We start from the raw sequence: 26,023 nt of genomic DNA on the forward strand, positions 1-26,023 counted from the left end.
GGTAAGTTGAATCAGATATCAATAAGGCACCAAGTTACAAACTGATTAACATTGATTTAGCTGATTATGATATGGTAAGTTGAATCAGATATCAATAAGGCACCAAGATACAAGCTGATTAACATTGATTTAGCTGATTATGATATGGTAAGTTGAATCAGATATCAATAAGGCACCAAGATACAAGCTGATTAACATTGATTTAGCTGATTATGATATGGTAAGTTGAATCAGACATCAATAAGGCACCAAGATACAAGCTGATTAACATTGATTTAGCTGATTATGATATGGTAAGTTGAATCAGATATCAATAAGGCACCAAGATACAAACTGACTAACATTGATTTAGCTGATTATGATATGGTAAGTTGAATCAGATATCAATAAGGCACCAAGATACAAACTGATTAACATTGATTTAGCTGATTATGATATGGTAAGTTGAATCAGATATCAATAAGGCACCAAGATACAAACTGATTAAATTGATTTAGCTGATTATGATATGGTAAGTTGGATCAGGTATCAATAAGGCACCAAGTTACAAACTGATTAACATTGATTTAGCTGATTATGATATGGTAAGTTGAATCAGATATCAATAAGGCACCAAGTTACAAACTGATTAACATTGATTTAGCTGATTATGATATGGTAAGTTGAATCAGATATCAATAAGGCACCAAGATACAAGCTGATTAACATTGATTTAGCTGATTATGATATGGTAAGTTGAATCAGATATCAATAAGGCACCAAGATACAAGCTGATTAACATTGATTTAGCTGATTATGATATGGTAAGTTGAATCAGACATCAATAAGGCACCAAGATACAAGCTGATTAACATTGATTTAGCTGATTATGTTATGGTAAGTTGAATCAGACATCAATAAGGCACCAAGATACAAGCTGATTAACATTGATTTAGCTGATTATGATATGGTAAGTTGAATCAGATATCAATAAGGCACCAATATACAAGCTGATTAACATTGATTTAGCTGATTATGATATGGTAAGTTGAATCAGATATCAATAAGGCACCAAGATACAAACTGATTAACATTGATTTAGCTGATTATGATATGGTAAGTTGAATCAGATATCAATAAGGCACCAAGATACAAGCTGATTAACATTGATTTAGCTGATTATGATATGGTAAGTTGAATCAGATATCAATAAGCCACCAAGATACAAACAGATTAACATTGATTTAGCTGATTATGATATGGTAAGTTGAATCAGATATCAATAAGGCACCAAGATACAAGCTGATTAACATTGATTTAGCTGATTATGATATGGTAAGTTGAATCAGATATCAATAAGGCACCAATATACAAACTGATTAACATTGATTTAGCTGATTATGATATGGTAAGTTGAATCAGACACCAATAAGGCACCAAGATACAAGCTGATTAACATTGATTTAGCTGATTATGATATGGTAAGTTGAATCAGATATCAATAAGGCACCAAGATACAAACAGATTAACATTGATTTAGCTGATTATGATATGGTAAGTTGAATCAGACATCAATAAGGCACCAAGATACAAACTGATTCACATTGATTTAGCTGATTATGATATGGTAAGTTGACTCAGATATCAATAAGGCACCAAGATACAAACAGATTAACATTGATTTAGCTGATTATGATATGGTAAGTTGAATCAGATATCAATAAGGCACCAAGATACAAGCTGATTAACATTGATTTAGCTGATTATGATATGGTAAGTTGAATCAGATATCAATAAGGCACCAAGATACAAGCTGATTAACATTGATTTAGCTGATTATGATATGGTAAGTTGAATCATTATCAATAAGGCACCAAGATACACACTGATTAACATTGATTTAGCTGATTATGATATGGTAAGTTGAATCAGATATCAATAAGGCACCAAGATACAAGCTGATTAACATTGATTTAGCTGATTATGATATGGTAAGTTGAATCAGATATCAATAAGGCACCAAGATACAAGCTGATTAACATTGATTTAGCTGATTATGATATGGTAAGTTGAATCAGATATCAATAAGGCACCAAGATACAAGCTGATTAACATTGATTTAGCTGATTATGATATGGTAAGTTGAATCAGACATCAATAAGGCACCAAGATACAAGCTGATTAACATTGATTTAGCTGATTATGATATGGTAAGTTGAATCAGATATCAATAAGGCTCCAAGATACAAGCTGATTAACATTGATTTAGCTGATTATGATATGGTAAGTTGAATCAGACATCAATAAGGCACCAAGATACAAACTGATTAACATTGATTTAGCTGATTATGATATGGTAAGTTGAATCAGACATCAATAAGGCACCAATATACAAGCAGATTAACATTGATTTAGCTGATTATGATATGGTAAGTTGAATCAGACATCAATAAGGCACCAAGATACAAGCTGATTAACATTGATTTAGCTGATTATGATATGGTAAGTTGAATCAGACATCAATAAGGCACCATGATACAAGCTGATTAACATTGATTTAGCTGATTATGATATGGTAAGTTGAATCAGATATCAATAAGGCACCAAGATACAAGCTGATTAACATTGATTTAGCTGATTATGATATGGTAAGTTGAATCAGACATCAATAAGGCACCAAAATACAAGCTGATTAACATTGATTTAGCTGATTATGATATGGTAAGTTGAATCAGATATCAATAAGGCACCAAGATACAAACTGATTAACATTGATTTAGCTGATTATGATATGGTAAGTTGAATCAGACATCAATAAGGCACCAAGATACAAGCAGATTAACATTGATTTAGCTGATTATGATATGGTAAGTTGAATCAGATATCAATAAGGCACCAAGATACAAGCTGATTAACATTGATTTAGCTGATTATGATATGGTAAGTTGAATCAGATATCAATAAGGCACCAAGATACAAACAGATTAACATTGATTTAACTGATTATGATATGGTAAGTTGAATCAGATATCAATAAGGCACCAAGATACAAGCTGATTAACATTGATTTAGCTGATTATGATATGGTAAGTTGAATCAGACATCAATAAGGCACCAAGATACAAACTGATTAACATTGATTTAGCTGATTATGATATGGTAAGTTGAATCAGATATCAATAAGGCACCAAGATACAAGCTGATTAACATTGATTTAGCTGATTATGATATGGTAAGTTGAATCAGATATCAATAAGGCACCAAGATACAAAATGATTAACATTGATTTAGCTGATTATGATATGGTAAGTTGAATCAGACATCAATAAGGCACCAAGATACAAGCTGATTAACATTGATTTAGCTGATTATGATATGGTAAGTTGAATCAGATATCAATAAGGCACCAAGATACACACTGATTAACATTGATTTAGCTGATTATGATATGGTAAGTTGAATCAGATATCAATAAGGCACCAAGATACAAGCAGATTAACATTGATTTAGCTGATTATGATATGGTAAGTTGAATCAGATATCAATAAGGCACCAAAATACAAACTGATTAACATTGATTTAGCTGATTATGATATGGTAAGTTGAATCAGATATCAATTAGACACCAAGATACAAACTGATTAACATTGATTTAGCTGATTATGATATGGTAAGTTGAATCAGATATCAATAAGGCACCAAGATACAAGTTGATTAACATTGATTTAGCTGATTATGATATGGTAAGTTGAATCAGACATCAATAAGGCACCAAGATACAAACAGATTAACATTGATTTAGCTGATTATGATATGGTAAGTTGAATCAGATATCAATAAGGCACCAAGATACAAGCAGATTAACATTGATTTAGCTGATTATGATATGGTAAGTTGAATCAGATATCAATAAGGCACCAAGATACAAACTGATTAACATTGATTTAGCTGATTATGATATGGTAAGTTGAATCAGATATCAATAAGGCACCAAGATACAAGCTGATTAACATTGATTTAACTGATTATGATATGGTAAGTTGAATCAGACATCAATAAGGCACCTAGATACAAACTGATTAACATTGATTTAGCTGATTATGATATGGTAAGTTGAATCAGATATCAATAAGGCACCAAGATACACACTGATTAACATTGATTTAGCTGATTATGATATGGTAAGTTGAATCAGATATCAATAAGGCACCCAGATACAAACTGATTAACATTGATTTAGCTGATTATGATATGGTAAGTTGAATCAGATATCAATAAGGCACCAAGATACACGCTGATTAACAATGATTTAGCTGATTATGATATGGTAAGTTGAATCAGACATCAATAAGGCACCAAGATACAAACTGATTAACATTGATTTAGCTGATTATGATATGGTAAGTTGAATCAGATATCAATAAGGCACCAAGATACAAACTGATTAACATTGATTTAGCTGATTATGATATGGTAAGTTGAATCAGACATCAATAAGGCACCAAGATACAAGCTGATTAACATTGATTTAGCTGATTATGATATGGTAAGTTGAATCAGATATCAATAAGGCACCACGATACAAACTGATTAACATTGATTTAGCTGATTATGATATGGTAAGTTGAATCAGATATCAATAAGGCACCAAGATACAAACTGATTAACATTGATTTAGCTGATTATGATATGGTAAGTTGAATCAGATATCAATAAGGCACCAAGATACAAGCTGATTAACATTGATTTAGCTGATTATGATGTGGTAAGTTGAATCAGATATCAATAAGGCACCAAGATACAAGCTGATTAACATTGATTTAGCTGATTATGATATGGTTAGTTGAATCAGACATCAATAAGGCACCAAGATACAAGCTGATTAACATTGATTTAGCTGATTATGATGTGGTAAGTTGAATCAGATATCAATAAGGCACCAAGATACAAACTGATTAACATTGATTTAGCTGATTATGATATGGTAAGTTGAATCAGATATCAATAAGGCACCAAGATACAAGCTGATTAACATTGATTTAGCTGATTATGATAAGGTAAGTTGAATAAGATATCAATAAGGCACCAAGATACCAACTGATTAACATTGATTTAGCTGATTATGATATGGTAAGTTGAATCAGATATCAATAAGGCACCAAGATACAAACTGATTAACATTGATTTAGCTGATTATGATATGGTAAGTTGAATCAGATATCAATAAGGCACCAAGATACAAGCTGATTAACATTGATTTAGCTGATTATGATATGGTAAGTTGAATCAGACATCAATAAGGCACCAAGATATAAGCTGATTAACATTGATTTAGCTGATTATGATATGGTAAGTTGACTCAGATATCAATAAGGCACCAAGATACAAGCTGATTAACATTGATAATGATTTAGCTGATTATGATATGGTAAGTCGACTCAGATATCAATAAGGCACCAAGATACAAACTGATTAACATTGATTTAGCTGATTATGATATGGTAAGTTGAATCAGACATCAATAAGGCACCAAGATACAAGCTGATTAACATTGATTTAGCTGATTGTGATATGGTAAGTTGAATCAGATATCAATAAGGCACCAAGATACAAACAGATTTACATTGATTTAGCTGATTATGATATGGTAAGTTGAATCAGACATCAATAAGGCACCAAGATACAAACTGATTAACATTGATTTAGCTGATTATGATATGGTAAGTTGAATCAGATATCAATAAGGCACCAAGATACAAACTGATTAACATTGATTTAGCTGATTATGATATGGTAAGTTGAATCAGATATCAATAAGGCACAAAGATACAAGCTGATTAACATTGATTTAGCTGATTATGGTATGGTAAGTTGAATCAGATATCAATAAGGCACCAAGATACAAGCTGATTAACATTGATTTAGCTGATTATGATATGGTAAGTTGAATCAGATATCAATAAGACACCAAGATACAAACTGATTAACATTGATTTAGCTGATTATGATATGGTAAGTTGAATCAGATATCAATAAGGCACCAAGATACAAACTGATTAACATTGATTTAGCTGATTATGATATGGTAAGTTGAATCAGACATCAATAAGGCACCAAGATACAAACTGATTAACATTGATTTAGCTGATTATGATATGGTAAGTTGAATCAGACATCAATAAGGCACCAAGATACAAGCTGATTAACATTGATTTAGCTGATTATGATATGGTAAGTTGAATCAGATATCAATAAGGCACCAAGATACAAACTGATTAACATTGATTTAGCTGATTATGATATGGTAAGTTGAATCAGATATCAATAAGGCACCAAGATACAAGCTGATTAACATTGATTTAGCTGATTATGATATGGTAAGTTGAATCAGACATCAATAAGGCACCACGATACAAACTGATTAACATTGATTTAGCTGATTATGATATGGTAAGTTGAATCAGATATCAATAAGGCACCAAGATACAAACAGATTAACATTGATTTAGCTGATTATGATATGGTAAGTTGAATCAGATATCAATAAGGCACCAAGATACAAACTGATTAACATTGATTTAGCTGATTATGATATGGTAAGTTGAATCAGATATCAATAAGGCACCAAGATACAAGCTGATTAACATTGATTTAGCTGATTATGATGTGGTAAGTTGAATCAGATATCAATAAGGCACCAAGATACAAGCTGATTAACATTGATTTAGCTGATTATGATATGGTTAGTTGAATCAGACATCAATAAGGCACCAAGATACAAGCTGATTAACATTGATTTAGCTGATTATGATGTGGTAAGTTGAATCAGATATCAATAAGGCACCAAGATACAAACTGATTAACATTGATTTAGCTGATTATGATATGGTAAGTTGAATCAGATATCAATAAGGCACCAAGATACAAGCTGATTAACATTGATTTAGCTGATTATGATAAGGTAAGTTGAATAAGATATCAATAAGGCACCAAGATACCAACTGATTAACATTGATTTAGCTGATTATGATATGGTAAGTTGAATCAGATATCAATAAGGCACCAAGATACAAACTGATTAACATTGATTTAGCTGATTATGATATGGTAAGTTGAATCAGATATCAATAAGGCACCAAGATACAAGCTGATTAACATTGATTTAGCTGATTATGATATGGTAAGTTGAATCAGACATCAATAAGGCACCAAGATATAAGCTGATTAACATTGATTTAGCTGATTATGATATGGTAAGTTGAATCAGATATCAATAAGGCACCAAGATACAAACTGATTAACATTGATTTAGCTGATTATGATATGGTAAGTTGAATCAGATATCAATAAGGCACCAAGATACAAGCTGATTAACATTGATTTAGCTGATTATGATATGGTAAGTTGAATCAGATATCAATAAGGCACCAAGATACAAGCTGATTAACATTGATTTAGCTGATTATGATATGGTAAGTTGAATCAGACATCAATAAGGCACCAAGATACAAACTGATTAACATTGATTTAGCTGATTATGATATGGTAAGTTGAATCATTCAAATATCAATAAGGCATCAAGATACAAGCTGATTAACATTGATTTAGCTGATTATGATATGGTAAGTTGAATCAGATATCAATAAGGCACCAAGATACAAGCTGATTAACATTGATTTAGCTGATTATGATATGGTAAGTTGAATCAGATATCAATAAGGCACCAAGATACAAACTGATTAACATTGATTTAGCTGATTATGATATGGTAAGTTGAATCAGATATCAATAAGGCACCAAGATACACGCTGATTAACATTGATTTAGCTGATTATGATATGGTAAGTTGAATCAGATATCAATAAGGCACCAAGATACACGCTGATTAACATTGATTTAGCTGATTATGATATGGTAAGTTGAATCAGATATCAATAAGGCACCAAGATACAAGCTGATTAACATTGATTTAGCTGATTATGATATGGTAAGTTGAATCAGATATCAATAAGGCACCAAGATACAAGCTGATTAACATTGATTTAGCTGATTATGATATGGTAAGTTGAATCAGATATCAGTAAGGCACCAAGATACAAACTGATTAACATTGATTTAGCTGATTATGATATGGTAAGTTGAATCAGATATCAATAAGGCACCAAGATACACACTGATTAACATTGATTTAGCTGATTATGATATGGTAAGTTGAATCAGATATTAATAAGGCACCCAGATACAAACTGATTAACATTGATTTAGCTGATTATGATATGGTAAGTTGAATCAGACATCAATAAGGCACCAAGATACAAACTGATTAACATTGATTTAGCTGATTATGATATGGTAAGTTGAATCAGATATCAATAAGGCACCAAGATACAAACTGATTAACATTGATTTAGCTGATTATGATATGGTAAGTTGAATCAGATATCAATAAGGCACCAAGATACAAGCTGATTAACATTGATTTAGCTGATTATGATATGGTAAGTTGAATCAGATATCAATAAGGCACCAAGATACAAACTGATTAACATTGATTTAGCTGATTATGATATGGTAAGTTGAATCAGATATCAATAAGGCACCAAGATACAAGCTGATTAACATTGATTTAGCTGATTATGATATGGTAAGTTGAATCAGATATCAATAAGGCACCAAGATACAAGCTGATTAACATTGATTTAGCTGATTATGATATGGTAAGTTGAATCAGATATCAATAAGGCACCAAGATACACACTGATTAACATTGATTTAGCTGATTATGATATGGTAAGTTGGATCAGATATCAATAAGGCACCAAGATACAAGCTGATTAACATTGATTTAGCTGATTATGATATGGTAAGTTGAATCAGATATCAATAAGGCACAAAGATACAAGCTGATTAACATTGATTTAGCTGATTATGATATGGTAAGTTGAATCAGATATCAATAAGGCACCAAGATACAAGCTGATTAACATTGATTTAGCTGATTATGATATGGTAAGTTGTATCAGATATCAATAAGGCACCAAGATACAAACTGATTAACATTGATTTAGCTGATTATGATATGGTAAGTTGAATCAGATATCAATAAGGCACAAAGATACAAGCTGATTAACATTGATTTAGCTGATTATGATATGGTAAGTTGAATCAGATATCAATAAGGCACCAAGATACAAGCTGATTAACATTGATTTAGCTGATTATGATATGGTAAGTTGAATCAGATATCAATAAGGCACCAAGATACAAGCTGATTAACATTGATTTAGCTGATTATGATATGGTAAGTTGAATCAGACATCAATAAGGCACCAAGATACAAACTGATTAACATTGATTTAGCTGATTATGATATGGTAAGTTGAATCAGATATCAATAAGGCACCAAGATACAAGCTGATTAACATTGATTTAGCTGATTATGATATGGTAAGTTGAATCAGACATCAATAAGGCACCAAGATACAAGCTGATTAACATTGATTTAGCTGGTTATGATATGGTAAGTTGAATCAGATATCAATAAGGCACCAAGATACAAGCTGATTAACATTGATTTAGCTGATTATGATATGGAAAGTTGAATCAGATATCAATAAGGCACCAAGATACAAACTGATTAACATTGATTTAGCTGATTATGATATGGTAAGTTGAATCAGATATCAATATAAAGGCACCAAGATACAAGCTGATTAACATTGATTTAGCTGATTATGATATGGTAAGTTGAATCAGACATCAATAAGGCACCAAGATACAAACTGATTAACATTGATTTAGCTGATTATGATATGGTAAGTTGAATCAGATATCAATAAGGCACCAAGATACAAGCTGATTAACATTGATTTAGCTGATTATGATATGGTAAGTTGGATCAGATATCAATAAGGCACCAAGATACAAACTGATTAACATTGATTTAGCTGATTATGATATGGTAAGTTGAATCAGATATCAATAAGGCACCAAGATACAAGCTGATTAACATTGATTTAGCTGATTATGATATGGTAAGTTGAATCAGACATCAATAAGGCACCAAGATACAAACTGATTAACATTGATTTAGCTGATTATGATATGGTAAGTTGAATCAGAGATCAATAAGACACCAAGATACAAGCTGATTAACATTGATTTAGCTGATTATGATATGGTAAGTTGAATCAGACATCAATAAGGCACCAAGATACAAACTGATTAACATTGATTTAGCTGATTATGATATGGTAAGTTGAATCAGATATCAATAAGGCACCAAGATACAAGCTGATTAACATTGATTTAGCTGATTATGATATGGTAAGTTGAATCAGACATCAATAAGGCACCAAGCTACAAACTGATTAACATTGATTTAGCTGATTATGATATGGTAAGTTGAATCAGATATCAATATAAAGGCACCAAGATACAGGCTGATTAACACTGATTTAGCTGATTATGATATGGTAAGTTGAATCAGACATCAATAAGGCACCAAGATACAAGCTGATTAACATTGATTTAGCTGATTATGATATGGTAAGTTGAATCAGATATCAATATAAAGGCACCAAGATACAAGCTGATTAACATTGATTTAGCTGATTATGATATGGTAAGTCGACTCAGACATCAATAAGGCACCAAGATACAAACTGATTAACATTGATTTAGCTGATTATGATATGGTAAGTTGAATCAGATATCAATAAGGCACCAAGATACAAACTGATTAACATTGATTTAGCTGATTATGATATGGTAAGTTGAATCAGATATCAATAAGGCACCAAGATACAAGCTGATTAACATTGATTTAGCTGATTATGATATGGTAAGTTGAATCAGATATCAATAAGGCACCAAGATACAAACTGATTAACATTGATTTAGCTGATTATGATATGGTAAGTTGAATCAGACATCAATAAGGCACAAAGATACAAACTGATTAACATTGATTTAGCTGATTATGATATGGTAAGTCGACTCAGATATCAATAAGACACCAAGATACAAGCTGATTAACATTGATTTAGCTGATTATGATATGGTAAGTTGAATCAGATATCAATAAGGCACCAAGATACAAACTGATTAACATTGATTTAGCTGATTATGATGTGGTAAGTTGAATCAGATATCAATAAGGCACCAAGATACAAGCTGATTAACATTGATTTAGCTGATTATGATATGGTAAGTTGAATCAGATATCAATAAGGCACCAAGATACAAACTGATTAACATTGATTTAGCTGATTATGATATGGTAAGTTGAATCAGACATCAATAAGGCACCAAGATACAAACTGATTAACATTGATTTAGCTGATTATGATATGGTAAGTTGAATCAGAGATCAATAAGGCACCAAGATACAAACTGATTAACATTGATTTAGCTGATTATGATATGGTAAGTTGAATCAGATATCAATAAGGCACCAAGATACAAGCTGATTAACATTGATTTAGCTGATTATGATATGGTAAGTTGAATCAGATATCAATAAGGCACAAAGATACAAACTGATTAACATTGATTTAGCTGATTATGATATGGTAAGTTGAATCAGATATCAATAAGACACCAAGATACAAGTTGATTAACATTGATTTAGCTGATTATGATATGGTAAGTTGAATCAGATATCAATAAGGCATCAAGATACAAGCTGATTAACATTGATTTAGCTGATTATGATGTGGTAAGTTGAATCAGATATCAATAAGGCACCAAGATACAAACTGATTAACATTGATTTAGCTGATTATGATATGGTAAGTTGAATCAGATATCAATAAGGCATCAAGATACAAGCTGATTAACATTGATTTAGCTGATTATGATATGGTAAGTTGAATCAGATATCAATAAGGCACCAAGATACAAGCTGATTAACATTGATTTAGCTGATTATGATATGGTAAGTTGAATCAGATATCAATAAGACACCAAGATACAAACTGATTAACATTGATTTAGCTGATTATGATATGGTAAGTTGAATCAGACATCAATAAGGCACCAAGCTACAAACTGATTAACATTGATTTAGCTGATTATGATATGGTAAGTTGAATCAGATATCAATAAGGCACCAAGATACAAGCTGATTAACATTGATAATGATTTAGCTGATTATGATATGGTAAGTCGACTCAGATATCAATATAAAGGCACCAAGATACAAGCTGATTAACATTGATTTAGCTGATTATGATATGGTAAGTTGAATCAGATATCAATATAAAGGCACCAAGATACAAGCTGATTAACATTGATTTAGCTGATTATGATATGGTAAGTTGAATCAGATATCAATAAGGCACCAAGATACAAACTGACTAACATTGATTTAGCTGATTATGATATGGTAAGTTGAATCAGATATCAATAAGGCACCAAGATACAAGCTGATTAACATTGATTTAACTGATTATGATATGGTAAGTTGAATCAGACATCAATAAGGCACCAAGATACAAACTGATTAACATTGATTTAGCTGATTATGATATGGTAAGTTGAATCAGACATCAATAAGGCACAAAGATACAAGCTGATTAACATTGATTTAGCTGATTATGATATGGTAAGTTGAATCAGAGATCAATAAGGCACCAAGATACAAGCTGATTAACATTGATTTAGCTGATTATGATATGGTAAGTCGACTCAGATATCAATAAGACACCAAGATACAAGCTGATTAACATTGATTTAGCTGATTATGATATGGTAAGTTGAATCAGATATCAATAAGGCACCAAGATACAAACTGATTAACATTGATTTAGCTGATTATGATGTGGTAAGTTGAATCAGATATCAATAAGACACCAAGATACAAACTGATTAACATTGATTTAGCTGATTATGATATGGTAAGTTGAATCAGATATCAATAAGACACCCAGATACAAACTGATTAACATTGATTTAGCTGATTATGATATGGTAAGTTGAATCAGATATCAATAAGGCACCAAGATACAAACTGATTAACATTGATTTAGCTGATTATGATATGGTAAGTTGAATCAGATATCAATAAGGCACCAAGATACAAACTGATTAACATTGATTTAGCTGATTATGATATGGTAAGTTGAATCAGATATCAATAAGGCACCAAGATACAAGCTGATTAACATTGATTTAGCTGATTTTGATATGGTAAGTTGAATCAGATATCAATAAGGCACCAAGATACAAACTGATTAACATTGATTTAGCTGATTATGATATGGTAAGTTGAATCAGACATCAATAAGGCACCAAGATACAAACTGATTAACATTGATTTAGCTGATTATGATATGGTAAGTTGAATCAGATATCAATAAGGCACCAAGATACAAGCTGATTAACATTGATTTAGCTGATTATGATATGGTAAGTTGAATCAGATATCAATAAGGCACCAAGATACAAGCTGATTAACATTGATTTAGCTGATTATGATATGGTAAGTTGAATCAGATATCAATAAGGCACCAAGATACAAACTGATTAACATTGATTTAGCTGATTATGATATGGTAAGTTGAATCAGACATCAATAAGGCACCAAGATACAAACTGATTAACATTGATTTAGCTGATTATGATATGGTAAGTTGAATCAGACATCAATAAGGCACAAAGATACAAGCTGATTAACATTGATTTAGCTGATTATGATATGGTAAGTTGAATCAGAGATCAATAAGGCACCAAGATACAAGCTGATTAACATTGATTTAGCTGATTATGATATGGTAAGTTGAATCAGACATCAATAAGGCACCAAGATACAAACTGATTAACATTGATTTAGCTGATTATGATATGGTAAGTTGAATCAGATATCAATAAGGCACCAAGATACAAGCTGATTAACATTGATTTAGCTGATTATGATATGGTAAGTTGAATCAGATATCAATAAGGCACCAAGATACAAGCTGATTAACATTGATTTAGCTGATTATGATATGGTAAGTTGAATCAGATATCAATAAGGCACCAAGATACAAACTGATTAACATTGATTTAGCTGATTATGATATGGTAAGTTGAATCAGATATCAATAAGGCACCAAGATACAAACTGATTAACATTGATTTAGCTGATTATGATATGGTAAGTTGAATCAGATATCAATAAGGCACCAAGATACAAACTGATTAACATTGATTTAGCTGATTATGATATGGTAAGTTGAATCAGATATCAATAAGGCACCAAGATACAAACTGATTAACATTGATTTAGCTGATTATGATATGGTAAGTTGAATCAGATATCAATAAGGCACCAAGATACAAGCTGATTAACATTGATTTAGCTGATTATGATATGGTAAGTTGAATCAGATATCAATAAGGCACCAAGATACAAGCTGATTAACATTGATTTAGCTGATTATGATATGGTAAGTTGAATCAGATATCAATAAGGCACCCAGATACAAACTGATTAACATTGATTTAGCTGATTATGATATGGTAAGTTGAATCAGATATCAATAAGGCACCAATATACAAGCTGATTAACATTGATTTAGCTGATTATGATATGGTAAGTTGAATCAGATATCAATATTAAGGCACCCAGATACAAACTGATTAACATTGATTTAGCTGATTATGATATGGTAAGTTGACTCAGATATCAATAAGGCACCAAGATACAAGCTGATTAACATTGATTTAGCTGATTATGATATGGTAAGTTGAATCAGATATCAATAAGGCACCAAGATACAAACTGATTAACATTGATTTAGCTGATTATGATATGGTAAGTTGAATCAGATATCAATAAGGCACCAAGATACACACTGATTAACATTGATTTAGCTGATTATGATATGGTAAGTTGAATCAGATATCAATAAGGCACCAAGATACAAGCTGATTAACATTGATTTAGCTGATTATGATATGGTAAGTTGAATCAGACATCAATAAGGCACCAAGATACAAGCTGATTAACATTGATTTAGCTGATTATGATATGGTAAGTTGAATCAGACATCAATAAGGCACCAAGATACAAACTGATTAACATTGATTTAGCTGATTATGATATGGTAAGTTGAATCAGACATCAATAAGGCACCAAGATACAAACTGATTAACATTGATTTAGCTGATTATGATATGGTAAGTTGAATCAGACATCAATAAGGCACCAAGATATAAACTGATTAACATTGATTTAGCTGATTATGATGTGGTAAGTTGAATCAGACATCAATAAGGCACCAAGATACAAACTGATTAACATTGATTTAGCTGATTATGATATGGTAAGTTGAATCAGATATCAATAAGGCACCAAGATACAAGCTGATTAACATTGATTTAGCTGATTATGATATGGTAAGTTGAATCAGATATCAATATAAAGGCACCAAGGTACAAACTGATTAACATTGATTTAGCTGATTATGATATGGTAAGTTGAATCAGATATCAATATAAAGGCACCAAGATACAAACTGATTAACATTGATTTAGCTGATTATGATATGGTAAGTTGAATCAGACATCAATAAGGCACCACGATACAAGCAGATTAACATTGATTTAGCTGATTATGATATGGTAAGTTGAATCAGATATCAATATAAAGGCACCAAGATACAAACTGATTAACATTGATTTAGCTGATTATGATATGGTAAGTTGAATCAGATATCAATAAGGCACCAAGATACAAGCAGATTAACATTGATTTAGCTGATTATGATATGGTAAGTTGAATCAGACATCAATAAGGCACCAAGATACAAACTGATTAACACTGATTTAGCTGATTATGATATGGTAAGTTGAATCAGATATCAATAAGGCACCAAGATACAAGCTGATTAACATTGATTTAGCTGATTATGTTATGGTAAGTTGAATCAGATATCAATAAGGCACCAATATACAAACTGATTAACATTGATTTAGCTGATTATGATATGGTAAGTTGAATCATATATCAATAAGGCACCAAGATACAAGCTGATTAACATTGATTTAGCTGATTATGATATGGTAAGTTGAATCAGATATCAATAAGGCACCAAGATACAAGCTGATTAACATTGATTTAGCTGATTATGATATGGTAAATTGAATCATATATCAATAAGGCACCAAGATATAAGCTGATTAACATTGATTTAGCTGATTATGATATGGTAAGTTGAATCAGATATCAATAAGGCACCAAGATACAAGCTGATTAACATTGATTTAGCTGAATATGTTATGGTAAGTTGAATCAGACATCAATAAGGCACCAAGATACAAGCTGATTAACATTGATTTAGCTGATTATGATATGGTAAGTTGAATCAGATATCAATACGGCACCAAGATACAAACTGATTAACATTGATTTCGCTGATTATGATATGGTAAGTTGAATCAGATATCAATAATGCACCAAGATACAAGCTGATTAACATTGATTTAGCTGATTATGATATGGTAAGTTGAATCAGATATCAATAAGGCACCAAGATACAAGCTGATTAACATTGATTTAGCTGATTATGATATGGTAAGTTGAATCAGACATCAGTAAGGCACCAAGATACAAGCTGATTAACATTGATTTAGCTGATTATGATATGGTAAGTTGAATCAGATATCAATAAGGCACCAAGATACAAACTGATTGACATTGATTTAGCTGATTATGATATGGTAAGTTGAATCAGATATCAATAAGGCACCAAGATACAAGCTGATTAACATTGATTTAGCTGATTATGATATGGTAAGTTGAATCTGATATCAATAAGGCACCAATATTCAAGCTGATTAACATTGATTTAGCTGATTATGATATGGTAAGTTGAATCAGATATCAATAAGGCACCAAGATACAAGCTGATTAACATTGATTTAGCTGATTATGATATGGCAGGGGTTAAAAAATTTTGTTACAGCTAACTAGCCCAGGACTTTTTGGCAGGAGGATTTTACTAGCCCTGTTTCAAGAACTGCTAGCCCATCAAAACCAACCTGCTAGCCCAAGTATCACTTACAAATCACTCAGGGTGTGCTGCATAAGACGCTGGGAATGTGTGTCATGTTTTGAAAGGTCATTTGTACACTATAATTTAATAAAATAAATCAAATGAGGTTTATGTTTTATTTTTTAATTATAACAAGGATATAAACAGATATCTCATTTTGGTTTTTCCTTTGTCAGATAATTTCACTAAAGCTTTAAAAATATGCTTTTCGACAGGAGTCACTTTTTTTCTATAAACTAGTTCGTTTTTATCTGTTGTAGTACTTTGCCGGGCTGTTAAATATTTTCTTGCACAGAAAACATGTTCATTTGTTTTATCATGGGAAACAAGTGGATCAATTCTTATGTTTGATGTCCCCACATACAAGGCGGATTTTTTATTTGCATACTCGGGAAAACATCGACAGTATTCACAGTACATAGTCTCGGGCTTTTCATCCTCAACAACCGACCTTGCACACGGGAATCTTTCATTCCATGTCGCTATGAACGTTCTTTTTCGCTTGTCCAGATCGTACTTTCTATTTTTTTTAGATGTATCAGCCTCATTAGAATCCCCTTCATTTGCCGATTTTCGCTTTGAACTTGAAGTTGATGAAGTTTCTGCGCTTGCCGTAGTAAAATATGTTGATATATTTTGTTGCATTGACATAGTTTCGTGCTCCCTGCTTAAACAGTTGTCCGACAAGAGTCTAGAAGGATCAATACCTATCAATACATTATACCCCCGGTACCGTTAATTGAAAAACTCGACAGAACCAATGAAAAATATCCCCGTTATAACATATAACGAGAAATCGATATTGAAAGTACAATAACTGCGATCAATACATGATACTGGGCCACCCGGAGTTATTTGTTCTATTTTTAAAACATGTTACTGTGCATGAGGTGAGGACCTGTACAAACCAGTTCAAATTCATGGAATCCCGGATGACGTAATTGAATCTGATTGGCTAAGACAGAAAAGTGATGAAGGGATTTTCCACTTTCTATTTTAGACATGCCAAGAATTTTTTGTTACTAGTCCGTCGGGCATACTGGGTTATAAGTTTTGGTTGCCCGAGACTTAAATGTCTAGTCCCGGGCGTCGGGCTAGTGGATTTTTTAACCCCTGTATGGTAAGTTGAATCAGATATCAATAAGGCACCAAGATACAAGCTGATTAACATTGATTTAGCTGATTATGATATGGTAAGTTGAATCAGATATCAATAAGGCACCAAGATACACACTGATTGACATTGATTTAGCTGATTATGATATGGTAAGTTGAATCAGATATCAATAAGGCACCAAGATACAAGCTGATTAACATTGATTTAGCTGATTATGATATGGTAAGTTGAATCTGATATCAATAAGGCACCAAGATACAAGCTGATTAACATTGATTTAGCTGATTATGATATGGTAAGTTGAATCAGATATCAATAAGGCACCAAGATACAAGCTGATTAACATTGATTTAGCTGATTATGATATGGTAAGTTGAATCAGATATCAATTAGGCACCAAGATACAAGCTGATTAACATTGATTTAGCTGATTATGATATGGTAAGTTGAATCAGATATCAATATAAAGGCACCAAGATACAAACTGATTAACATTGATTTAGCTGATTATGATATGGTAAGTTGAATCAGATATCAATATAAAGGCACCAAGATACAAGCTGATTAACATTGATTTAGCTGATTATGATATGGTAAGTTGAATCAGATATCAATAAGGCACCAAGATACAAACAGATTAACATTGATTTAGCTGATTATGATATGGTAAGTTGAATCAGATATCAATAAGGCACCAAGATACAAGCAGATTAACATTGATTTAGCTGATTATGATATGGTAAGTTGAATCAGATATCAATAAGGCACCAAGATACAAGCTGATTAACATTGATTTAGCTGATTATGATATGGTAAGTTGAATCAGATATCAATAAGGCACCAAGATACAAGCTGATTAACATTGATTTAGCTGATTATGATATGGTAAGTTGAATCAGACATCAGTAAGGCACCAAGATACAAGCTGATTAACATTGATTTAGCTGATTATGATATGGTAAGTTGAATCAGATATCAATAAGGCACCAAGATACAAACTGATTGACATTGATTTAGCTGATTATGATATGGTAAGTTGAATCAGATATCAATAAGGCACCAAGATACAAGCTGATTAACATTGATTTAGCTGATTATGATATGGTAAGTTGAATCTGATATCAATAAGGCACCAATATTCAAGCTGATTAACATTGATTTAGCTGATTATGATATGGTAAGTTGAATCAGATATCAATAAGGCACCAAGATACAAGCTGATTAACATTGATTTAGCTGATTATGATATGGTAAGTTGAATCAGATATCAATAAGGCACCAAGATACAAGCTGATTAACATTGATTTAGCTGATTATGATATGGTAAGTTGAATCAGATATCAATAAGGCACCAAGATACAAACTGATTGACATTGATTTAGCTGATTATGATATGGTAAGTTGAATCAGATATCAATAAGGCACCAAGATACAAGCTGATTAACATTGATTTAGCTGATTATGATATGGTAAGTTGAATCTGATATCAATAAGGCACCAAGATACAAGCTGATTAACATTGATTTAGCTGATTATGATATGGTAAGTTGAATCAGATATCAATAAGGCACCAAGATACAAGCTGATTAACATTGATTTAGCTGATTATGATATGGTAAGTTGAATCAGATATCAATAAGGCACCAAGATACAAGCTGATTAACATTGATTTAGCTGATTATGATATGGTAAGTTGAATCAGATATCAATTAGGCACCAAGATACAAGCTGATTAACATTGATTTAGCTGATTATGATATGGTAAGTTGAATCAGATATCAATATAAAGGCACCAAGATACAAACTGATTAACATTGATTTAGCTGATTATGATATGGTAAGTTGAATCAGATATCAATATAAAGGCACCAAGATACAAGCTGATTAACATTGATTTAGCTGATTATGATATGGTAAGTTGAATCAGATATCAATAAGGCACCAAGATACAAACAGATTAACATTGATTTAGCTGATTATGATATGGTAAGTTGAATCAGATATCAATAAGGCACCAAGATACAAGCAGATTAACATTGATTTAGCTGATTATGATATGGTAAGTTGAATCAGATATCAATAAGGCACCAAGATACAAGCTGATTAACATTGATTTAGCTGATTATGATATGGTAAGTTGAATCAGATATCAATAAGGCACCAAGATACAAGCTGATTAACATTGATTTAGCTGATTATGATATGGTAAGTTGAATCAGATATCAATAAGGCACCAAGATACAAGCTGATTAACATTGATTTAGCTGATTATGATATGGTAAGTTGAATCAGATATCAATAAGGCACCAAGATACAAACTGATTAATATTGATTTAGCTGATTATGATATGGTAAGTTGACTCAGATATCAATAAGGCACCAAGATACAAGTTGATTAACATTGATTTAGCTGATTATGATATGGTAAGTTGAATCAGATATCAATCAGGCACCAAGATACAAGCTGATTAACATTGATTTAGCTGATTATGATATGGTAAGTTGAATCAGATATCAATAAGGCACCAAGATACAAGCTGATTAACATTGATTTAGCTGATTATGTTATGGTAAGTTGAATCAGATATCAATAAGGCACCAAGATACACACTGATTAACATTGATTTAGCTGATTATGATATGGTAAGTTGAATTAAGGAATAACAGTACTGTAGTTGAAGAGTTGCCACCGTCAATTGTAGATTTGACGGTCGCAAATGCAGTTTTACTTGCGACGCGTAGCGGAGACAGTAAAACGGAGATTTGCGACCGTCAAATCAAAATTGACGGTGGCAACTCTTCAACTACAGTACTGTTATTCCGATTCTAATGCATTACAAAAAGAAATGATAAGATAAAACTTGAAAAAAAGGTCTAAATTTGACAAATAAAAAAAATCCGCGAAACTTGATGAATGATTTTGGCGCAAAGACGTCATGGCTAAACGTGACGTCATACAAATGAAAACTTACAAACTGGAGGTTTTTACTTTACCTGTTCGCTTCAAATTCGGATAAAATTACATTAAAACGGTGAATTCGAGGTAGGTGTTGTTTTATTTGCGATTGTATAGTAGTAATTGAACATTTGTTGATTCATCAATTCAAAATGGAGGGTCCCTCCTTAGTTACGCCTGGTCAACTGTGGATTTGACGGCAACTTTTAGCCAATGAAAAAAATTGTTACATACAAATTGCATTAGAATCATATATCAATAAGGCAACAAGATACAAGCTGATTAACATTGATTTAGCTGATTATGATATGGTAAGTTGAATCAGATATCAATAAGGCACCAAGATACAAAGTGATTAACATTGATTTAGCTGATTATGATATGGTAAGTTGAATCAGATATCAATAAGGCACCAAAATACAAACTGATTAACATTGATTTAGCTGATTATGTTATGGAAAGTTGAATCAGATATCAATAACAGTTATTACTCAATCAATTATAAACTAGGTTTTCTAGACAGTAAAACAAATATTTAATATATAAAATTGGTGAAGTATGGATGGTGGTGGCTGGCTGCTGCTTACAGATTCTATGCAATAATTTATGAACCTTTAAATCACTGCTTTTCAATGCTTTTTGTCTCATTTGCACTCATACCACATCTTCTTTTATCTATTTTCAAATTTTAATGTATTGATACTGATGACAAAATGGAGGTCAAAATCAATGTTGACAATTTTCACTTTTACTGTTCAAGAGTTATGGTTCCTGATAGATTGACAAATGACACTTTATGACATTTCTTTGCAATTAATTTTACAGTTGAACCAATGCTCACAAATTTTAATACTGTAATGCTGTTACTGATGACAAATTGGTGGTCAAATTTGATATTGTAAATTTTTAGTTTTGCCCTTTAGGAGTTATGGTTCTTGATATTACAAATTTTCACTTTGTCGTTTTGTGCATAGCTATTGAACAGACAAACCAATGCTCTTAAAAGGAGTATGTTCGATAAGGTCCTAAAATGGCCCCCTATTTTAGCGTAAATTTCAAATTCAGATTTATCGACCAATATCAAGATAAATTACAGCTAATACATTGACTAGCTCGGATATAAACCATTTTTTGAAAATTTTACGTTTCTGCGTTTCATTATGACGTCACAAGTTGTACTCAGATTGATTTTTCACAAAAAAATCAATGAAAATGGGTAAATTACCATAGATAATTGGACAGGAAACATAGAGCGCATGCGTCGACAACAAAGATCTTTTAAAATAATGTTTGTGAAGACATTTCACATGTTTTATTTGAATCTTAAGCTTGTCGACGCATGCGCTCTATGTTTCCTGGTCCTTCATTTGGTTGAAATCTAGCTGATTTTGTCAAATTTCACCAAAATCCCTTATTTTGACCTTTTTTGGATGTAAAAATCAACGTGTTAGAATTAAACTTTCACAAAAACAGTTCTGTTTAACTTTCTAACATGTCTTTAAGGCAACTTAAAACATTTATTGTCTTGTATCTATGAACTTTATAATTGGGGCCAAATATGGCCCTTACCGAACTTACTCCTTTTAATATTCTGATACTGATTATGAAATGTTGGTCAAGTTTGAAATTTTCAATTTTCTTTAATGCAGTTCTTATGGTCCTTGATAAAAAGGCATATAATGTTGGCAGGTAACAGAAATTTAAAAGAAAACCCAGTGTACTTTCAATTCAACAATTTTGACAAGAAAAATTAATTGGTACAAAGTCAGTTTGATTGAAAAGGCAATTGTTGTTTGATGAATTTTTAAATTGATAAACTTTTTGACTTTTTTTCAGGAGAAATGGACAACTCTAGTTCCAGAGGATGAAAAAAGTGTGCTTCAGTGGGCCTCTTGTGTTAACACCAACAAACTTATACTTTGTTATCTTGAAGATGTAAAGGTAGGTCAGGCCTAGCGGTCATAAAACTTTCGAGCACGATTTTTGTACTCAGACTCGAAATTCAACCAATCAAAATACTGGATTTCATGTTTCGAGCATGATTTTTGTGCTCTGAGCACTGAGCAAAGTTTTATGACTTCAACCCCAGAGGTCGTCCATGACATGATAAAAGTGTGCTACAATGGGCCTCTTGTGTTAATTCCAATAAACTGATTAACTGATACTTTGTCACCTAGAGAATGTAAGGTAGGTCAGAGGTCGTTCTTGACATGATAAAAGTGTGTTACAATGGGCCTCTTATGTTAATACCAATAAACTTATTCTTTGTTATCTAGAAGATGTTGAAGTAGGTCAGAGGTCATCCTTGACATGGTAATAGTTACACTGGACCTTATAATATGTAGATTTGGATAGGTTTACTATTTAGATAGAGTCTGAATATTTACAGGCTCAAAAATATAGATGTGGACGGGTTGAATAAACCTTTGTATTCAAGCCTAAATTGGTACGGACTAAAAAATAAAGATATGGATAATGGAGGGGTAAAGCCTTGCTATACTAAAATGCAGTCAACTTTAGCATTTGATAGTTCATTGATAACATTCTGGCATATCATAAACAAACAACTTGTTACGTCTCATTTCATTGGCCGAAAGATTTAAATACAACAACAATGTAGTAAGTGTGCACGTGAATTGACACAGTTGACCGACAATGGAATTTACTATGTTAATACGAACGTAAAAACAATGATTTGTATAGTTTACAAACCTTTGGTCAAAATAATTAAATAAATGTTTTGTTAACTTCAAATAGTGGGGTCGAAATATTATACTGATATTTTGTTTTAAGTAATATTCTAAGTTCTTTATGCATGCAGCAACTCAATTATCTTGTACCCGGCATGATGAGAAACATAAGGATAAAATAAAATACATGTGCCGCTTTTATACGAATGAATATGTGAACCACTTTTAATTTTTTTCATACTGACGATAGGTTATAATCCTAACAATGTCGTAGTCACTTATAATAAGTATCTCATAATACTGATCCATTACAATAATTAATGAGGGGTTGCACTGACATTCCTCTTTTATTATTTTCATGCTATAAAACATACACACAGTACAAAAATGTAGCTATAAGCGTACCATAAACGGAGCAAATTGTCCCCCAGAGATAGAAACAAAATAACTTTATTCGTATCATTGGTGTACCTGAATGAATTCAGTGAAGACAGGTTGTTATAATAAACTGAAATATTACATCGGCGAAGATTATTTCTTTTGCATGTGTGGAACTAAATAATAAATTAATACTTGTTAGAAAGCGTAGTTTATAAGGAACAATTCTTGTTCGAATTCGGGGCCTTTTATAGCTGACTATGCGGTATGGGATTTGCTCATTATTGAAAGCTGTAAGGTGACCTATAGTTGTTAATTTCTGTATCATGACATTTTGGTCTCTTATGGAGAGTTGTCTTATTGGCAATCATACCACATCTTCTTTTTTAAATATTAATGTTTAAATGGATGAACATTTATCTTTCAATTTTATACTGTAAGAATAGAGCTGCATAACATAGTTGAACTATCCGCTAAAGTATATATGTGGTATATGTATTCGTATTTAAAATGAAATACAAAACGAAACGTGTATGATAAACTGATAAACAGAATATCAAGAAATTAAGGATGACTAAATGCACGTGCAAGAAGAAACTCACCTTTTTATCAATACATTTAATGAATAAACACTTTTTATAAAAACTGATTGTTTCTCTTAACATGTACATATTTGCAATTATCGTTCGTTTTTCAACCAAGAATAGCAAAACATCACACAGTATTTCGTAGGAGTTTATAAACTACTTTTAATTCCCCTGTGCCATGGTTTGCCATCTCCGTTTTTTCTTAACAAAGCATGGTTGGTAACATGTGATGAATTTATTAACAATTTCGGGATTTTTTTCTCTCAAATAAACGGAATGAGAAAAAAAATCACTATTCTAAGTCGAATACCTAAAACTCGGCAAATAATATGAAATGTGTTTGTAGTAAAGTACGGTTTGATTTTTCATCGAGTCCATTCAGTGAAAGAAAAGGCAGTCAGGACGAGTAACTTGGGGTGGGGGAGGATGTAGTCAATGAAAAAATATGTGAATTAAGATTTTTTTTTTATCCTGCTTTGAACTTTTGATGTCGTCCCTTGATCTAGAGGAGACATTTGGATGAAATATTTCAATGTGAAAACTGTTTAGATTTTTGTTATCAATTGCAGAAAATTATAAAACCAATGAATTTCACATGCACATTTATAAAAGCTAGTATTGTGATTGGATAATCAAGAACACAATCATGTACGCGAATACGACGATGGAAGCTTTAAACGACCTTGACCAGCTACGTGAATAGTGATCAGTCCATTCAACGTTATAGTACGTGTGTTCTATTTTCGTAGGTGTGAGGTCGAAGGTTTGAATTGACCAATGGAAACGATCGTTCCTTAGAGAGTTAATCTAGTAAAGTTTGTTTGACTGATTACGTCGTACTACCTTTCGCTAAGCTAAGCCGCATATGTGTATATTTGGTACAAAAGACCCAAAACTAGCCTGACTTGAATCAAGCTTAAAAATGAAGATGTGGATGTGTTAAACCATTTTAATGTATCCTGACTTGGTACAGTCACAAAAATAAATATTTGCATGGTCATAATGTGCATAACCCCTACCTGTTTTCACATTATTTTGTTGAAGTAAAACGCATCAAAAACAATCTAAATAGTGCAGTTACCAGTATTAGAGATTTAATAGATATATAAGTATGTATAACCTTCCAGACTTGATACAGTATAAAACATGATGATGTTAAAATGCAGGGGCGGATCCAGCCATTTTAAAAAGGGGGGGTGTTCCAACTATATGTCAAACCCCATTGATGGCCTTCAGCTGTGTCTGCTTTATGCTTTATAATCGGGTTGTTGTAG

General features: G+C 31.9%; 1 protein-coding gene across 1 annotated transcript in view; it reads left to right on the forward strand.

Annotated features, from left to right (window-relative positions):
* Positions 1-26,023, forward strand: part of LOC134691520 (prolyl endopeptidase-like) — a 50,378-nt gene that overhangs the window by 15,688 nt on the left and 8,667 nt on the right. The window contains exon 9 of the mRNA XM_063552078.1: positions 22,931-23,035. Coding sequence (XP_063408148.1) covers positions 22,931-23,035 — 105 coding nt within the window. The remainder of the gene's footprint in view (positions 1-22,930; positions 23,036-26,023) is intronic.

Source organism: Mytilus trossulus, chromosome 11 (genome assembly GCF_036588685.1).
Source record: "Mytilus trossulus isolate FHL-02 chromosome 11, PNRI_Mtr1.1.1.hap1, whole genome shotgun sequence".
NCBI classification, from domain to species: Eukaryota; Metazoa; Mollusca; class Bivalvia; order Mytilida; family Mytilidae; genus Mytilus; species Mytilus trossulus.